Below are 20479 nucleotides of genomic sequence, written 5' to 3'. Positions count from 1 at the left end.
TCTATACTATTCTTGTAGATCTCTTTAAGGGTGGTATTGTGGTAGCTTTAATTGGTTCTTACAGTCTAGTAACATCCAGATTGCTTTTGACTGCATTATTATTGATTTTGCTATTGTCATTGTGACACAGCTGTTGTTATTACTTGGTTTATATGGTATGCCAGTCGCTGATTTGTCTTTGTCTACAATATTATGGTTCATTTCCAGTGACCGTATGCTGGCCCACTTACAGTGCACCCTCTCCTCCAATAGTAACAGAGGTGGTAGGATCATAGGACAGAGGCCAAGGCCCAGAGTTAGCCATGCTCAGAGTTGATCACTGAAAAGCAAACATTAACTAACGAAATCTCCATACTATCAATGTCTTTCACTAATAATCTACCAGTAAATCTCAGCGAAGAGAAACAAACATGAGAAGACACGGCAAAAAGGCAGGCCTTTAAAAACTCCCAACTCCTCAAAGCTGATCCAGGGGGCATCAGTAGAAAGAAAGCAAAAGTCAAACAGCTGAGTTGTACAAAATGATAAAAGGCAACCAAAAAAAAAAAATTAGTAAGGTGTTTGGCAAGCTCAAAGAATAGAGGATTAAAACAGTGAGCTTAAAGACAACACTAATAAAAAGCTAGCTGAAATGATACAAAACATGAATGAACACTTGGCTAAGAACTAAAGTCTAGGAAAAAGCCCCAAAACAAATTCAGGACATTAAAAATTCTATTTAAAGTAAGGGCAACAGAAGTGACCTAAGTGAGACAGAGTCAGAAGGAGAAACAGAGTTAATGCAGACGACTGTATTCTCAGAAACACCTTAAGAACAAGAGAACATGAGAAATCGATCCAAAAGCTTCCAGATGACAGACTCATCCAATATTAATAGGAAGTTTGAAAACTCAAGACAGTACAAATAGCATAAAAAATTGTTTACAAAAATAACATAAAAATTTCCACATGAAAAGAAAGAACTTAACATACAGGTAAAGTGAGGTATATAGAGCCCCAAATAGCCACCAAGGAAAGAACTTCTCCACACCACATCATAAATAAAATCCCAGAAGTTTAATATAAGAGCAGAATCTTAAAAACTATTAGTGCAAAGCAACAGATTTTATTAAGGTATCCCCATTAGAATTACAGCAACAAAGACTTTAAAGGTAGTGTTTCAAGCCCTAAAACAAAACCACTTCCAACAGACTGATCTATCCTATAAAACCATATTTCAGGGGCTGGGGATTTAGCTCAGCGGCATAAGCTCCTGCCTTGCAAGCAGGCAGTCGTGAGTTCGATCCCTGGTACCGATAAAAAGGAAAAAGACAAAAAAAAAAAAAAAAAAAAAAAAAAAAACCATATTTCAAAATTGATAAGAGAATTAAGGTCTTTTCCTGATACCTTAAGAATTTAAGACCACAAAAACAACACTCTAAAAGCTTCAAGGATATTATAGAAAGAGGCAATGTAGTCAACAATGCCAGAAAAGTTAACGGAATAAACACATTAGTTTGGGCGAGCAGTTAACACATTTGTAAGGGGACCAAAATTCGTTTGCCTCACTGTGCTGCTGATTCAGACTCAGCTGTTTCCTGTTAGCTTGATCCACTGGTGGTGCATGTGTGACTGTCCCACTAGGTGGCTTGTCCCACCTCTCAGGAGTCTTTGATCACAACAAAGCACAAAAAGGGTGATTTAGCAGATCAGATATCAGCCGAAAATTATAGTACTGTACTGTAGAAGCCACCGTGTAAGTCGCCCTGCCACTCACATTTTCCCACCGCATGCCTCTAACTGGTAGGTTTTAAGTCTGAGCTATTGTTAAACAAGTAGATGGTTCATTGACCATGTATATTATATACATCATCATCAACAGGATACTTGTAAGACACCTATGTTAAAATTTAGAGTATTAAAACTATTCAAGAATATAAATTTTTAATGAAATAAATTTACTGTAATAATTTTTAATTGGTATGAATACTATTAACCTAGTAAAAACCTAGACTGTAACTTGTTCTGTGAGTGTGCTGAAAGAGTAGCAAACATTTGTAATCTTAACTTGATAAACAAGCAATGGCTTGCAATGGTAGTAATTCAGGATGCCAAATGTCACATGATCACCACCCAACCAACAGTTCTCCCTCTTTCTGTCTTTGTGAGATTGTGGGTGATCATCACCCAACAGCAAGAGTGGGGGAGATCTCGTCTGTTGAGGAGGAAAGGCAGAGAACCCCTCTCTTCAAATGACAGTAGGGAGACATGTAAAACAGTAGTTTGTAGAAAACCACCACCCAAATAAGGATGTAGCTGTGTGAGCAATGGATCTGTTTAAATTAAAAACGCAATGTCACATTTCTGCGAAATCCTGGGAAGAAGCAGAATCAAGTGTCATTGGGTAGGTTTCCTTGTTAAAAGATGCATGAAAAGAAAAAGATTCCATTGAATTAGACAGCAGTGATTCCCTTAGTGACAGTGAAAGCTGTCCTACACAGTAACCCTCCTCTCAATTGTCTCCCTCACATCAGCCACAAGTTTTCAGGGGTTAATGTTTATTTTTCTTTTTATATTACGGTATAGCAATCATTTTTATATGCATTTTGGGTTATGGAATGAATCACCTGAGTTCCCATTATTTCTTATGGGGAGATTCAATTTAGCTCAGCGGCATAAGTGCCTGCCTTGCAAGCGCATGGTTGGGAGTTCGATCATCTGTACCAATTAAAAAAAAAAAAAAAAAGCAAGTGCTTTGTATTTTTTTTTTTTTTTTTTTTTTTTTTTTTTTTTTTTTAAGTGCTTTGTATTAACTATAAGCATGTATCCAGAATGAATTATGCTCGCAAACTAAGCTTTTACTGTATTTCTATCTGGGCAGTAATTATTAAATTCAAGCAACTAGTTAGATTTGATCCATTTTTAGATTTTTAAAATTAATTTTATTAGTAAAAAGACTAATAAAAAGCAATTAGATAGAACCATTTATACCGCCAAAGGTACAGGCCACCTACATGATGGGACAACGACGCATGCACCATCCCATCGATGGTTCAAGCTGGTGGAAAGGTGTGTGTTTTGTTTTGTTTTTTCAGACTGGCCTTGAACTCATGGTATTGCTAGTTTCTCAGCTTCCTGAGCGCTGGAATTATAGCCATGTACCACCACACCTGTCTAGGGAAGTGTTAACGGGGGAAAAAAAAGAGAAAGAGGATTGCCAGGAGTGTGAGAACAGCCTGGAAGAATGCATAGTGATTACAAGGAAAAGATGGGGAAGAAAAGGAAAGAAGACAAAAAGAGGAGACAGGAATAAATCTGTATCTTTCAGAAATAACTCTCCATATGAATGGTCTCAGTTCCCCAAAAGATACAAGTTGGCAGACTGAAAAAAATAAAGTCCAGTGACATATTGAATACAAGAAAGACATTTAATTTTAAAGAAATTTATAGACGAAAAAAAAATTGAAGAAGGAAAACAGCCCCAAAACACGCAGAAATAGCTCTGCTATTTTAGACAAAGTGGATTGCAAGCTAAAACTGATCAGAAGAGATAATGAAGGTCATTATATATCAATTAAAAGAACAATTCAATAGAAAGCAGTAACAATTATAAACATACATACACCAAATGCTGGTACAATCCACTTCATAAAAAACACCACTGGACACAAAACATCAGAAACATCAACGTAATTATAGTTGAGGATTCTCAATACTTCACTATGATAAATAGAGAACCTGGACAAAAACCAACAAAAATCAAATTGAGCCATACCTCTGAACAAATAGTAGTTATATACAGTGCTCTACCCAACAACAGAATATATATTCTTCACAGCTGCACATGTAACTCTGACCAAAATAGACAACACTAACCATAAAGCATGCTTAATAAGCAAATACCAAAGAATCACAATTATCCCATACATACATTATCAGATCGCGGAGCAATGAGACTAGAGATGAATGGCAAAAGAAACCACAGAAATTATGCAGAGATGATACCTAATGACTTACAAAACACTACTGAATAATCAATGGGCTATAGAAGAAATCAGGAAATTTGTTCTCATACTAGAACTTATGGGACACAATGAAAGCAGGCCAAATAGAGAAGCTCCGAGCTGTGAATGCCCACGTCAGAAAAACAGAACAAGCCTAAATACGTAAGTTAAAGATATACCCCAAGGCCCTAGAAAAACAAAAAATATCCATACTCAAGGCTAGTACAAAGAAGGAAACTGAATTTAATGAAACTGAGGCTTAATACAAAGAATCATGATTGGAAGAGCTGATTTTTCCAAAAAAATAAATGAATAACAGCGCTCCCCCGACCCCACTTTTCTTACCAAGGAAGACCTTATGTCAATTTGATAAAAATCGTTTCTGACAAACCTATTGTCAACATATTAATTGGGGAAATCCAGAAGGATGTCCACTATCATCACCCCTATTCAATATAGTTCTCATAACATTAGCCAGAGAAACCAGGCAAGAGAAACAAAAGAATTGTGTATGTATAGTAAAAGTAGTAAAATTATTATTTGCAGATGACAAGACCCCAAACCTCCACCAAAAGACAACTAAAATAGCCAAATTTAGCAATCTGGCAAGATACAAAATCAATAATGTTATTATATATTAAAAATGAAATCACCAAGAATGAAATTAGGTTAGGCATTGGTGGTACATGCCTATAATTTCAGCACTTGGGAGACTGAGGCAGGAGGATGGCTGTGAGTTCAATGTCAGCCTGGGTTACATGAGTTCAAGGCCAGCCTGAACTACATAGCAAGACGTCCTCGAAGGGGCCAGGGAGAGGGAATATGAATCTGATTAAAAAAAAAAAAAAACCAACAACAAAGAAATTAGAAAAGCAATACCCTTCACACTAGCATCAAGAAAAATACTGTACTTAGGAGTTAACCTAACCAAGGAAGTGAAAGACCTCTACAATGAAATCTACAGTAATCTAAAAAAGATCAGTTTGCCCAGTGACAGTATCATAGCCAATGAGGTTTACCTAAGGCATGATTATTGCTAACTGAAAAAGGAGATCTAAGAGGACATCAGAAAATGGAAAGATAAGCCCTGTTCATGGAGAGGCAGAACCTATATTATCAAAATGGCCAAAAGTCATGTACAGATTTAATGTGATCCTAATCGAAACAACAGCAGCATTCCTTACACAACTAGAAACAATCCTAAAATTCATACAGACTGGAATAGACCCAGAATAGCAAAAGCAATCCTGGGCAACAGGAAAAACCACAAGGCATCGAATTCCTAGATTTCAAGTTATATTACACAGTTATAGTGATAAAAACAATATGGTGCTGGCAAAAAACATCAGTGTGGATCAATGAAACAGAACAGACAATACAGAAAAAAGTCCAGGTACATTCGGTCACCTGATCTTTGACAGAGACATCAAAAATTACTCTGGAGGAAAAAATTACACTCTCGTTCACAAATAGTGCTGGCAAAACTGGCTGTTCACATAGAAAAGATTATCTCAAACTATCTCTCACTATATACTAAAATAGAAATGGATCTAAGATTAAATACTAAAAACAGAGCCAGGCATGGTGGTACATGCCAAAAATTCGAAGCCAGCCTCAACTACTAGAGATTCTGTCTTAAGAAATACATACATACATACATACATACATACATACATTTGATCTGCTGAAAGACAAAGGTAAAACTAAGTATTTATTGAGCTAGTCTCCCTAGGCAGTTTAGGCTGCACTGACATTCACAGTAATCCTATGTCAGCACAAACACACAGACACTCACATTCCCATCCTGGGATTGTAGGTGTGAGCTACCATATCCTATGAGGTAAAACTCTTGAAGACACAGGCAGAGACTTTCTGAACAAATCTCAAATGTGTTAGAAATAATATCAAGCAATAATCAACAAATGGGGTAAAACCAAATATAAAAGTTTCTGTATAGCAAAGGAAACAACGAATAGTAAAGAGACAAGATACACATCAGGAAGAATTTTACCATGTAATCCTAAAATAGAGCACTAATACCTAGAAGCTAGAATTGGAAAAAAAATTAAATCTCCCAAATCTAAGAGCTCAATCAAAAAAGAGGCACCTGGATGAGTAAAGAAATACAAATGGCCAATAGATACATGAAAAAAATGTTCAACATCTCTGACCATTCTGAGAAACGTAAATTAAAAAGCAACACTGAGATTCCATCTTACTATGACATGAACAAAATGCGGACTTCTACCAAGCCTAACATACATCATCTAGATTCTAACAGTCAAGTCTAACAGGCAAGGTAGTCCTTCCCAGCAGAAGCCTCTGAAGATTGGTCTTCACTGGTTTTCTGGTCTTCTGAGCTCTAATCAGAACCTGCTATGCAGTACAGTAGCAGGGATTCCAGCTCTCCTTTTTCAGCCAGCACTGTGTACCTGTCCAACCCTAACATTATAACCTTTTCCACACTTTTCCCACAAGCCATTCCCAAAGGCTCCTGAATCACATGGTCAGGTATAATCACAGCAAGACCCTACTTCTCTGGTACCAAATTCTGACTTAGTTACTTTTCTCATTGCCCAGACAAAATATCTAATACCATAAGTTAGAGGGGAAAGGCTTAATTGGCTCAGTCTGTAGAGGTAGCAGTTCATAATCTGCTGGCTCCAAGGTGGGGTGGCACATGGCAGAGGGGCAATTCATCAATAGTTCATGGCAGCAGAAGACAATAAAAGCAGAGAGAGAGAGAAAGAGAGAAACATATAGACAGAGACACAGAGATCCATCATACTCTACAAATAGTGGCTATCATCAAGAAATCAAGTATCAAATGCTGCAGGAGCAAAAAGAGGAAAAAATCTTTTTACACGGTTGGTGACAATGTAAATGAATACAACCACTGTTGAAGTCAGTATGGAGGTGGTCAAAAAATTAAAAACAGGAATCCCAGTCATTCTTTTTCCAAAGAGTTAAAACAAAATATCGCAGTGATACAGCATAGTGATTTACAGCAGCACAAATAATGAAGGCTAAATCTTGGAAGCAACTTACATTTATTAACATAAAGAGAAGAGGAAAATGTGGTATTTATACCAATGAAGTACTACTATGCCATAAATAAGGATAAAATGGAGTGTTGTCAGAAAAATCGATAAATCTTAAAATCTTAAATCTTAAAATCAAGTGAAATGAATCAGACACAAACTTAAGTATCATGGGTTTTAATATGAGAAACCCAAAGTATAACAACAAAAAAAGATAAATAAGAAACAGGGAGACAGATATTTTTTTTGCAAAAGAGAAGGAGACCAAGGGATGGAGGGCTAAAGGTGGGAAAACAAGTGAAAAACATACATAATAACACCATTTTAATTCTTTTTTTCCCCTTTTCTCCCCTATTTTTACTTGGCTCAAACTTGCACTGCAGAATGCTTTCCTCCCTACTTTTAATAACTGTTAAACTTTGCCACCACTGACAAAATAAAAAAGCTACTTTAATATGCAGATTCAGAAAGATAAAAGGCACATTCAACAAATACATAGGCTACACTTACAACAACTCTTTCTAAAGACTAATAAGTAACAGAAAGCTTTCTGCTACTATGAGACAAGGTCTTGCTATGAAGTTTAGCCTGTCCTTGACCTCATGTGTAGCCCCAAGTGGCATGGAATACATGGTGATCCTCCTGTTTCAGCCTCCCAAGTGTTGGGATTACAAAGTGAGTTCAAGGTCAGCCTGAACTGCACTGAGACATGTTGCTCAAAAAGATTAAAAAAAAGAAAGAAATGATGTTAGCCACTTAAGAGGGAAACAGATGAATGAATGTTACAAGGACTACTCTACCCAGGGTTAATAATTATTGCTAACAGCTTCAAAAGAAGGTGTTTTTTTTTTTTTTTTTTGGTATATCATCAGTCACTGAATACTTCTAGAATATTCTATTAAGAATAGCTTTGCTATTGGTGATTGAAAATGATACTTTCCAAGTACAGAAATAGTACATCCTAAAGGGACAAGAATGACTAGTAAAAGCCCATTAGTAAGAAGGAATCAGTTCCTACAGAAAGATATACATAATATGTAATTTGAGCAGTACAAAATATGGGTAATTCACAAACTAGAATAGTTGCAATATCTTTTTTAAAAAAAAACCTGTCAAACCCACAGTTCAACAGAAAGAGGGCAGGCAGGTAGGGGGAAGAAGAAGGAGACAAGGGAGAAGGGAGAAAACAGCAAAAAAAGCTGGGTAGGCTGGCCAATTATGGCACTTGTGGGGCAACTATCTTTAGTATAATAAACATATCTTCAACCACTCTGAAGACATAAAGCAGTAGTTCTCAAAATTTGCCACACATCACAATCATTTGGAAGAACTATTTAGACCTAGAATGCTGGCTCTAACCCAGTATAGATAGAATAGGGGAATTCCCACTAAACACAGATGCTTTTGGAATAGGAATTTCTGAGAACTACTGTTCTAAACTAAAGCTCAGTAATCACAGCATCAGCCAAGTGTGGTGACTCACACCTGTAATCTGAGCTACATAACAAGACCCTGTCTCATGTAAGAAAAAAAGCAACAGCATAAAAATTACAGCATCTGCAAGAAAATATTATTTTAACGTAGTTTCATCATCTAACCTTTAGAGTTGGCTAAGATTCTTTTGGTCAGTGTATACCAAATTAAAGCAGTGGCATAAAACATTTCTCTCTGAAAAGAAAATAGAATCAACTGCATGTAATTTCATGCATTGTATAATCTACACAGAAGATCCATTCATTTATAAATATCACTTGAATGTCTTCTTAAACATGGATGTGCTACTTATCTGTGTTTGCTTTGGTTTCTTTGAGACAGGGTCTCACTATATATCCCAGGATGGGCTTGAATTATGTAGTCCAGGCTGGCTTCAAACCCTTGCCTCAGCCTTTGGACTGCGGGAATTATAGGGGTACGCTACCACTCCAAGGTAGATTTGCTTTTTACAAGATATATTCACTAGAAATGTTTACAATTTTCAGGTATTTAAGCCCTGTTCACTGAATAAGCACTTACAGAAAACAGCTGAACTCAAGAGTTGACCTATTGCATGAAGACATAAGACAATTTCCTTATTGATTTTTGGGCTAATCTCAGGCCAACAGGAACATAAATATACAAACCTTCACTGCTACACATTAAGCTATAACTCCCCAAATGGCTAAGACTGTCACCAAGCTACCTGGCTTCATCTAGAATGCCAGAGTCAAGAGAGAATGGGTAATGGTGAGGCAATAATTTTTTTTTTTTTTTTTTGTGGGTCTTTTTGAGACAGGGTCTCATTATGTAGTTAAGGCTGGCCTTGAGCTCACTCTGTAGCCCAGGCTCTTAAATTTACAAGGATCCTACTGTCTCAGCCTCCCAAGTGCTGGGATTACAGGTGTGTCCAGCCTAGCAACAATTCTTAAATCACTATTTTTAGCAAGAATCACAAATTATACAGTATCTTTGAATCCACAAACTCAAGAACATGGCATATGCCAGGCATGGTGGCGCACTTCTACAATCCCAGCACTTGGGAGGCTGTAGCAGGAGGATCACTGTGAGTTAAGACCAGCCTGGGCTACAAAGTGAGCCCAAGGACAGCCCGAATCTCATAGTGAGACCTTTTTTTAAAAAGACCAAAAAAAAGTGGCATATGATTTCTAGGGTAGAATATTACAAAGATGGAAAATTTGTTTCAGATCAAATATTACTAGATACATGCAGCCAAGTAACAAAGAACAAAATCCCAAACCAAAACCAAAACCATAGAAATGTGAAACTAAGCAGGTTCACTTGTTACTATCATGTATTAGGTGAAACAAAATATACACTGCTTACAAGTTAGGGATTTTGGAGTTGATCACTAAATAGTTCAAACCACAGGACCTTAAAATAGGATTTGTACTGCAGTTCTAGGGCAAATAATAGCTGTTAGCAGACAGCATAAAAGTAACACTGCTCATAGCTGAAATCATAATGGTTTTACAATTCTTTAATATATTTAATATGCAATCAGCATAGTGAAAAAGTACTTAATAACAAAAATTTTTAAAGTTCTCATCAAAGTTGTTTCTAAGCACTAAGTGGAGAAATATAGGTAAAATAAAATACAGGACAAGGGACATACATAACCAGTAAAAAATTGCACGCTCACAGGAACAATGCCCTGAGTTCAATCCCAGTCTGGCAAAATCCAAAAACCACAAAAAAACCCAAACAAATGTTAATTATTTTGTATCTCGAGCTTAGGTAGCAGAAAAAAACCTTTTTTTTGAGACAGCATCTCACTTCATAGTTCAAACTGGCCCTGAACTTACCATGTAGCTCAAACTGGCTGCAATCTTCCTGCTTCAGCTTCCCAAGTGCTGCGATTACAGGCATGTGCTACCATGAAAACCTCTTATGAAAAATTCATTAACAAAGTATAGACAGTCTGGGCTGAGGATATAGCTCAGTGGCATAGCACCTGTCTGGCAAGTACAAGGTCCTACAAGGTCCCCAGTCTGATTTCTTGTACCCCAAACAAAAACAAACAAACAAACAACAACAACAACAAAAAAGCCAAACCCAAACAAAATGTAGATAATCCAATAGGTGTTAAATAGAAATTATAGGGCTGGGGATTTAGTTCAGCTGCATAAGCGCCTGCCTTGCAAGCATGGAGTCATGAGATTGATCCCTGGTACAAAAAAAAAAAAAAAAAAAAAAAAGGAAATTATATATAAATATGTACATATATCGACACATGTGTATATATCAGGAAATAGGCACATTTATAAATTTTTCTTTTATAGTTTTTTTTTTATCAGTACCGGGGATCGAACTCACAACTGCCTGCTTGCAAGGCAGGCGCTTATGCTGCTGAGCTAAATCCCCAGCCCCTCTTTTATAGTTTTGAGTCTTTTTCCACTAGGGAAAAATACACTTGGAAGATAACTGAATTATAAAACAAAAATTCTTATCTTAGGCACCTGAAAGCTCCCTAGGGATTTAATTAAACTGTATCCTATAATATGTATCTCAGTCTTTTTATTATTTTTAATATATACTGTGAAAGTGGGTCCCTAGGTTTATTGACAGGGGAAAAAAAAAGAAAAAGAAAGTGGGGGAGAGTACAAGTCCCAAATCTCTTTGGCCAGATATTTAAGCCAGAACGGCTACACACTTTGGGAAATCCTGCCAGTGGCAGTCACAGTACTGGTGTGGTACTGTACAAGTACAAGGTGGTGGGCACAACCTAGCAATCTTTAAAACTGTTAGATGAGTCAGTGGGCTTTGGCCCAAATTGCTTTTGGAGGCTGAATCTTGAAAGGTAATATTTACTGCTACACCAGGTAGGATACATTAAAGAAACTGCAAAGGATATATATTATACATTAACATTTTTTGAAGCCAAGTTTCCCAACTCTAAATAAAAGCTCCAGGATATGGACTACTTTGCTGATGCTTAGCCATTATAAAAACCAAACATTTAAACAATATAGCAGGGCCTGGAGATTTAGCTCAGCGGCATAAGCACCTGCCTTGCAAGCAGGTGGTCGTGAGTTCGATCCCTGGTACCGATAAAAATGAAAAAGACAAAAAAAAAAAATATATATATAGCATGTCACACAAAAGAGGCTGAAAATCATTGTTTTACTGCTGAGTCAGTTTATCTTAAGAAGTATGTTTCCTGTATGTAGGCAAAAAAACTGGCAGACAAATTCTATTATTTATCTTAGTAGATAGAAGGCTTTGAGATTATGAATACAATTTCATATGTATTTGCTTACCAATATCCACTAAATACATGGTTATTGTATTTTTTTTTGATTAGTGCCTATAATCACAGCACTTGGGAAGCTGAAGCAGGAAGATTGCAGCCAGTTTGAGCTACATGGTAAGTTCAGGGCCAGTTTGAACTATGAAGTGAGATACTGTCTCAATACTTTTGCTTCTGACAGACTGCTACATGCCAGTGATTATAACTGTTCTACATGTATCTCAAGACTCTCTGAACGTATGGGATTAAAAAACAGCCACAAATACCTTTGAAAATATAGTACTGCTTAATTACATATTTCTTACAAAACACTGAATCCTAGTGATGTGATTTCTCTGACATCTAATTCAAAAGTGTAACTGACTCTGGGCATGGTGGCACATACCTATAATCCCTGCGTTTAGGAGACTGAAGCATGAGGATTGCTTCAAGGTTAGCCTGGGTTACAAAGTGAGTTCAAAGGCCATGGATTTATTTCAGTGGCACAGGTATCTGTTTGGCAAGTGTGAAGTTGTAAGTTCTATTTCCAGTGAGGGGAAAAAAATATAACCACCACCAAAACCAAAAACCAACAACAACAACAAAAAAGTGAGCTCAAACCATCCTGAACTACATAGTGACACTCTATTTCAAAAAGACCAAAAAAACCAACCAAAAGCTTCACTGAGGAACTGGGAGGTTAAGGATGGGCAAAAAACAGGGTAAATGTGATCAAACTATATTACTTAGGCACTGAAGCCTAAGTAATATTTCGCTCACAAAATCAAACTAGGTGGGTGGATGGAGAAAGAAAGAAGAGATACAGAAAGGGGAGGCTGAAAACAAGTATGCTGCACACATTTATGAATCTTCCAAAATGAAATCCGTTAATCTGTACAACAAATATGCACTAACAAAAAGTTCAAAAGTGCTGGGAGTGGTGGCTCATGCCTGTAATCCCAGCACTGGGAGGCTGAGGCAGGAGGATCCTTGTGAGTTCGAGACCAGCCTGGGCTATACAAAGTGAGCTCAGGGCCAGCCTGAACTGCATAGCGTGAGTCCCTGTTTCAAAAAAGACAAAAAAAAAAAAAAAAAAATCGAAAGAGCTGGGTGTGGCGGTATATGTCTAAAATCCAATTATTCAGGAGACTGAGGCAGAAGGATCGCAGTGAATTTTGAGATCAGCCTGAGCTACATGGTGAGTTCAAGGCTAGCCTGAACTAGTAAGACCTTGTCTCAAAAAACTCCAAATACAGAGCTAGACTTTCATTTCACAGGAGCAAGTCAGACCTCAAAGTTACAAGAGTTTTATTAAATCCAATTCTCTAAGTTTAAGTCTACTGACAAAAATTTGTTGTCTTCATTCTGACCTGTGTCTTATTCTCCCAATACCCTTCCTATCACAACTGCTGTGCAGTGTTTACTTTTTCTTCTTTTTCATCTTTTTCTACAGCTCTCATTTTCCTGGAAATGGAAAAGCTCTTTTCCATTAATCACTTACCTTTCCTAGTCTCTCATTCTAAGAATATTATTATATGCATCTAGTATTGTTAAAACTATGAATAGTCAAGTACAGCAAGTCTACAACTTATGAACAAGTTCCATTCTTAGAGAATATTTGTAAGTCAGATTCATTTGGAAGTTCAACAGAGTGAGTCTCATACACCTTTGACACAAGTCTTCTCCGTGTCACCACTGGTTTTCCTTTTGCTTCCACATATCCTGGCCTGACTGAGCACTGTATACTATCATACTTTGCAACAAGAACTGTGTCAAAGTCTAGCAAACCTGTAAATACTTCCATGATCTGTTTGCATCTACCTATGTTTGTAATGCTGGTATTTGTGAAAGTTCACAACTCTAATGCTCGCAAGATGGAGACTCACTGTATATACAGTAAGAATTTAAAGTTAACGCTTTTACTATCCATTCTAAATTCAATATAATTGAGCACTTATTATTTTGAAGAAGCTTCTATTACCAAGAAATAGAATCCAAATCAAATCTTATTACTTGAGAAATCAAACTGACTCATGTTCATATATTTTTGCTACAATACAAGCATGTTCCAGATTAACCAAGAAATCAAAACATAAAAAGATGTCATCTTAAAAAAAAAATCAAAGTAGAAAGGTAGGTTTTGAAGCTTGAAGTCTGGTAAACAGTTTTTTCTTCCCTATGTAATCAATTTAGGTATTCATAATCACACAATTGGAACACCAAAATGTTTTGTCAGTGTATGTTTCAATGAGACAGGGAAAAAAAAAGAAAATCTCACCCCCAATGGTACTCTCTTGAAATTCATGAAACTGGCCTTTCACAAAACGAAGCACCAGGCTTGATTTGCCAACAGCAGACTCTCCCAGAAGTACTAGTTTGAACTGGCATATTTTATTTCCAGTATTTGGCCCATTAGGTCTTGTTGCTCCTCGATTAGCCATGTCCAAATTTGGAAGAAGTCCCTAATTTTAGACTCCTAATTGAACTGCCAGGATGCAAGGTGTTGATGTTTTTCTTTCTGGAAGTAAAGAAATCTGTAAAAAAATGAACATACAAATAAATAAAACAAATCTAGTATAAATTACATTAATAAATTCTGTCCATAGCATATTACTATGATTAACATAATTCTAAGTGTACATTCAAGTTTTTAAAACTATATTTTAATGCAAATAATCTAAAGGCTTAAGATTCAACCCTAAAATTACTTTGTAATTTTCACAGGTAAAAACACCCAAACCAAACCAAACCAAACCAAACACTCCATAAACTTATCTTCATTACAGACTTTGCATTGTGCCAGCTGGCATTTTAAGCATTTAACGCAGCCACCTACAATAGTTAGTACTTTTCACACTCCTTGAAAATGAGGAAGCACAGAATGAAAAGTTAAGCAACTTGACTGAAGTCATACAGCAACTATGACAAAGGTGATGGAGCTAAGTTTCAAGCCCAGGCAACCTGAGAAGTGACTCCAAAGCTTGGGTTTTAAAGTCAGACTGCTTAGGTTAAAGTTTCCTGAAAGAAAGTTAATAAATGAAAAGCTTCTAGAACAGAACCTTGAGTTTAGCACTTTGAAGGCCCCTGTTAAATGAAATGTTTTTCATTTAATTAATAGAAATTTTAGAGAAAATACTTTAAAAGCTTCCAGGTTTACGTGACCAGTGGAAAGACACTTAAAACTTGTTTCCTTATTTGCTTAATAGATAATGAGATCCTGTCTCAAAAGAGAAAAAATTAACAATTGTGGCTTTTTGTTTTGCTTTTTTCTTTTTTGGGACAGGGTCTCACTGTGCAGTTCAGGCTGGCCTTGCACTCACTTTGTAGCCCAGGCTGGTCTCAAACTTGCATTGATCCTCCCACCCTCCCGAGTACTAGGATAACAGAGGAGTGCGCCACTACGCCCGGCTCAGCTGTTCTTTAGTGGGACTAACAGTGATTTACATTAATTGTGAATTTTTTGTTTTGAGGTTAACAATATATGCCATTATTCTCTATTTAACAGCACATTTGAAGAAAACTAGTTTAATTTTCAATGTCAAATGAATTAGCGAATATTTATTTATCCCTAGTACCGGGGACCTGGCCCCATTAGTGAATATTTAAGTTTAATAAAAACTTCTTTTTAAGTTCAAACTGCCAGCCTACTCAGGAGGCTGAGGCTGGAGGCAAGCCTGAGGTCAACCTTTACCACTCAGTGAGAGATGGTCTCAAACTAAAACTTCAACAAAGGGTGGTGGGTGTAGCTCAGTGCTAGGGCACCTGCCTTGTATGTGCAAGGCCAATCAATCCTATATAGCTAGCCTGGGTCATGCAATGAGGGAAGGCCAGTCTGAACTGCAAAGACCTTGTCTCGAAACAAAGAAAAAACAAAAAGGAATTTGCCTTTCCTATAAAATCTGAGTCCATACAAAAAGCATCCTTATAGAAAATGGAGAGATATCCTGTGGCGCTTAGGAAGAACCGACACAGTGAAAATGGCCATACTTCCAAAACTGCTACATAGTTTTGATGCAATCTCAATTAAAATTCTAATAGCATAGCTCACAGTATTAGAGAAAACAATCCTAAATTCATCTGGAACCAGAAGAGACCTGAAATAGCAAAGGCAATCCTGGGCAACAAAGACAGGGGCCTTACAATCCCTGACTTGAAATTAAACACTATAAAACTATGATAAACACAGTATGGTATCGGCAAAAAACCAGGCCTGAAGATCAGTGGAACCGATTACAAGATGCAGAAACAATTCTAGACACATTAAACCACCTTATCTTTGACAAAGGTGCCAAACACATTCACTGGAAGATAGCCTCTTTAATAAATGGTGTGGTAAAACTGGCTCTACACATGCCGAAGATTAAAACTGGATGCCTGTCTATCACCATGTACCAAGCTAAAGTCACAATGGGACAACAGAAACATTAAATGTGCTGGAAGATAGAGTAGATAAAACTCCTGAAGACGTTGGTATAGCAAAAACTTTTGTGAACAAAACCCCAATTGCACAGGAACTATCACAAAGAAAAATAACTGGGATCTCATTCTACTGAAAAATTTTTGCATAGCAAAAGAGAAACCACCAACAGTGAAGAGACAACCCACAACGTGGGAGAAAATGTTTGCCAGCTGTACCTCAGAAAACGGATTTCAATCGATAACATATAGAGAACTATAGTAATAATCAGTTCTCCCAGTTCTAAAGACCCATTCCAAAAACAGGCATCTGAGATGAATACCCACTTCTCAGATGAAGGAATGCAAGAACAAATAAATATGTTAAAAAATGTCAAACATCACTGGTCATTTGAGAAATGCAATTTAAGACCACACTTAAAGATTCCACCTCCCCCAAGAAAGAATGGCTATCAACAAGAAATCTGCCTGTAATCCCTGAAGTCGGGAGGCTGAGGCAGGTGGTTGTAAATTTGAGACCAGCCTAGGCTACAAAGTGAGCTCAAGGCATGCCTGAACTGCATAGTAAAACAAAAAAGTCTCAAAAAGACAAAATAAAAACAGAAACAAAAAAAAGAGCTGGGTGTGGTGGCTCATGCCTGTAATCCCAGCACTTGGGAGGCTGAGGCAGGAGGATTGTTGGGAGTTTGAGACCAGCCTACACTACAAAGTGAGCTAAGGCCAGCCTGAACTGCATACCAACCCTGTCTCAAAAACAGAAAACAAAACAAAACAAAAACCACCAAAACACCACATAAAAAAGAAATCAACCAATAACAAATGCTGGAGGGGCTATGGGGAAAAAAGAACCCTTCCCCACTTTGGTGGGAGTGTAGAATGGCGCAACCACTGTGGAAATCAGTGTGGAGATTCAAAAAACCCAAACCAGAGGTCCCATTTGATTCAGCTATTTCTCTTTTGGTCACTTCCCAAAAGAATTAAAAATATTATACTACAGTGATACACATGTACCCAAAGTTTATAACAGCACAGTTTGTAATAGCCAGATCTTGGAAACAATCTAAATGCCCAATGACTGAGGAATGGATTAAAAAGGGGTATTTTTATACAAATGGAGTACTATTTAGCCACAAACAAGGATAAACTCAAGATTTTAATAGGTAGAAGGATGGAACCTGAGACCCCATTCATAAGTGAAATTAGACATACATGTGTAAACATATTGTCTCACTTGTGTGAGAAGCTGAAACATATGTATCTATGTACATATACATGTGTATAAAAAGTTATATTACTGATTTCTCTGGGTTCATTGAAGGAAGATTTATGCTGGTATTGTTTAGACAATTGAATACAGATGTCTTGTGCTCTGGATAAATGATATGGGGATGACAATGTGCAATGTATGTACCTTTTTTGCCCCCTAACTGATATATTTTGATATTTTTCTCTTTGAAACAAAAGGATTTGGAAAAAAAAGCACTCTTGATAATGATGAATTTGTTAGTAAACATTCACAAAATGTTAGCTCTCAAAACAATAAAAATCATTTTTGTCTTGTCTCATGTTCCTCATCTTTTAAGAGTCCTTATGTTATATCAATACATTGTTATACTACAGATGAAATGATATGAACTGCTTCCAATCAGTGCAGTATAATAAAGCTATCCTATGACACTCCTCAAAAATATACCAGATTTGGCTATGCCAATTTCCACTTATTCAAATTCTTTAATACATGTGTTTCTATTTCCATAAAACCTAAATTGCATAGCTGTTGAGAAATGGGAAAACATATGTAAACCTCCTTTACTACAGTGCTTGCTAGGTGTATAGAAAGGACTGAAATTGGCAATGAAAGCAGTCCTTTGATAATGCTCATACAAAATAAGACTGTCACAGGCTGAAAAAAAAAGAAATACAGATTATCAGTTTAAGTATTTCCAAAATAGCTTTTAAGTACACAACAATAAACTAACAAGAACTACATGCTCACTAAATGTGGTGGCTCAAGCCTGTAATTGCAGCACTCAGGGATGCTGAGACAGGAGGATCTTTATGAGTTTGAGCCCAGCCTGGGCTGCAGTGAGTTAACTTGAAATGTATACCCAGTGCCTGTCTCAAAAAAAGAAAAAAAAGAAAAGGAAGGAAAGGAAATTAGAAAAAAGAAAATACTCTGAATTTCTATACTTTCAAAATTTCAGGAAAACACTGTCATACAAAAACCAAAAGAGATGGGCTGGGGATTTAACTCAGTGGCTTAAGCGCCTGCCTGGCAAGCGCAAGGTCATGAGTTCCATCCCTGGCACAAAAAACAAACAAACAAAAAAAAAAAACAACCAAAAAAACAAAGGAGATTCTAATTTAGCTCTTTCAAGGTTTATAGCTATTGAATCATGTTTACTCTTAAATATCTCAAATTAAACTTACTAACAGTAGTTACTATAATATTAAGGTTAAAACTTATGTGCAGGGGCAACCAGGAACGGTGGAGCACGCCTGTAATCTCACAGTCTCAGATCAATGAGAGTTCGAGGCTACTCTGGCCTATACACAGTGACTTCAAAGTCAAGTGTCTCAAAAAATCTAACTGAAACGAACCAAAGTAAACCAAGGGCAGGATTTAGACTGCAACTCAGTAGACCACTTAAGCATGTTAAAGGCCCTAGGTTCAATCTGCAGCACGCACAGAAAGCAGACCTAAATAAAAAAAAACCTCATCCAATCCCTTAAATTCACTATTTACTGAAACGTTTGTCTTGCTTTGCAAATCAAGGATTTTGCCCAACATGTGGTTTAAAATCATTGGAGAACAATGAGTATTTTATCGTTTAAAAAAAAACAAACACCCTTTGATCAAAAAATTACCGCTAGGCACTGCTCTGCGTACTTTTGTTTACAACAATCCTGCGAGTTCAAATTACCTGTTTTATCCCAAGAATAGATTCTGGGTAGTCCTGAGTGTACCCTGAGGTTTACATATACATATTTTTTCTTGTGTTAAACGCAAATGGTTCAACAGTACGATTCCGTAAGGACTATGATGTTCACAGTTTAACAAGTCCGAAAGTCGGGGGCGGGGGGAATACCTAGGTTCCACGGAAAGGTACACCAGAGCAGGTTTTAGGGTCTCTTCCCACTAGGAGGGTTCTAGGGCCTAGTTATCTTGCATTTCTCTAAAGCTGCGGTTCACGACCTCCCGAAGACGACACGAGCGTCTGCAGCCAGCCTATTCTGCCGAGTTGCCCACCACTCCACCACCTGTCTCCGAAAGTCGCCGAGGCGGAGCTCCCCCAGTTCACACCTGCTGCAGCCGGGGCTCCGGTCTGGAGGCCACCGGAGTTGCTGGCTGCCGCCCCGCACTTAGCGAACCCGGCTTCTCTCGTCCTCCCATCCTCTCCGGAGCCTGGCCTAGTTCTAGATGAGACCCCCGGGACTGGCAGGGCCGGGGCCAGGCAGAACCGCGGCCTCCAGCCCTCTTCCCACGGCGCCATCTTGAGAAGGGAAGAGGGTGACACCCGTCGCTCGCCAAGCTAGTCCCCAAATCCCAGTCTCTACAGGTCCCTGAGGGATGAGTCACAAGGCCTGGCAAGACTAGAGGGCAGGCTCGATGGCGCGTGAGAGGGGGTGAGACTCAGGGCGGGGAGGGCCACAGACACGCCGGGGACCGCGGATAAGCCGGGGTCTGGGGCCGCGGTACGCAGGGGAGAGGCAGTTTGGTTACCTGAGTCCGCGCCACGGGGGCCGCGGGAACACAGCTTCTCGGAAGCAAGGCCCAGGCGGGGTCCGCAGAACGAATGAGCCCGCAGCTGCGGCGGCGTCTCCACCTCGCGCCGCTCCCCTCACACTGGACTGTGCGGGGCTAGAGCCGCGGTACCGCCCCTGTCAGCCTGCGTCTCCGCCTCTCTCCGCTCCGCCTTCCTCCTTCCTTTTTCCTCCTCCTCCTCCACCGCCGCCGGCGGTCGAGTTCTAATTCTTCCTCCTCCGCCCTCCTTAGCCTCCTCCCCTTAGGCCGCCGCCGGCCCCTTCACAAACCAAAACACAAACACTGAAGTCCCGGCTCTGCAGCCACTTCCGCCGCCCGGCCCGACCCCGCCGCCACGTCGCGGCACGCAGCGCGCTACGTCCGCTGTCACTTCCGGCCGGCGCTGTCCCCTTGCTCTATCCGCTCCGTCCGGCGGAACTCCTATGCTTAAAGCCTTCTCATCTGGAGCCTAGAGACCCGGCTGGGAGAAGCGGCTGTCACGTGACGGCCGCGAGGGGAGGGTCCGGGGCGCACTGTGGGCCTTTCTCTTCCTGCTCCACCCGCCACCACC

The 20479-nt window shown here is 38.6% G+C and overlaps 1 protein-coding gene across 1 annotated transcript in view; it reads right to left on the bottom strand.

The window, feature by feature from the left end:
• Positions 1–20206, bottom strand: part of Rab5a (RAB5A, member RAS oncogene family) — a 40824-nt gene extending 20618 nt beyond the window's left edge. The window contains exons 1-2 of the mRNA XM_063256996.1: positions 19888–20206; positions 14026–14281 (exon numbers count right to left, since the gene is read on the bottom strand). Of these exons, the coding sequence (XP_063113066.1) occupies positions 14026–14188 (163 nt within the window). The 5' untranslated portion in view covers positions 14189–14281; positions 19888–20206. The remainder of the gene's footprint in view (positions 1–14025; positions 14282–19887) is intronic.
• Between the last annotated feature and the right edge of the window lie 273 nt (positions 20207–20479).

This window comes from Cavia porcellus, unplaced genomic scaffold (assembly GCF_034190915.1).
Source record: "Cavia porcellus strain 051 isolate PalLab524CR breed Dunkin Hartley unplaced genomic scaffold, mCavPor4.1 scaffold_10, whole genome shotgun sequence".
Classification (NCBI taxonomy): domain Eukaryota; kingdom Metazoa; phylum Chordata; class Mammalia; order Rodentia; family Caviidae; genus Cavia; species Cavia porcellus.
The sequence above is the reverse complement of the archived record's forward strand: the minus strand, read 5'-3'. Positions and strand labels throughout refer to the sequence as shown.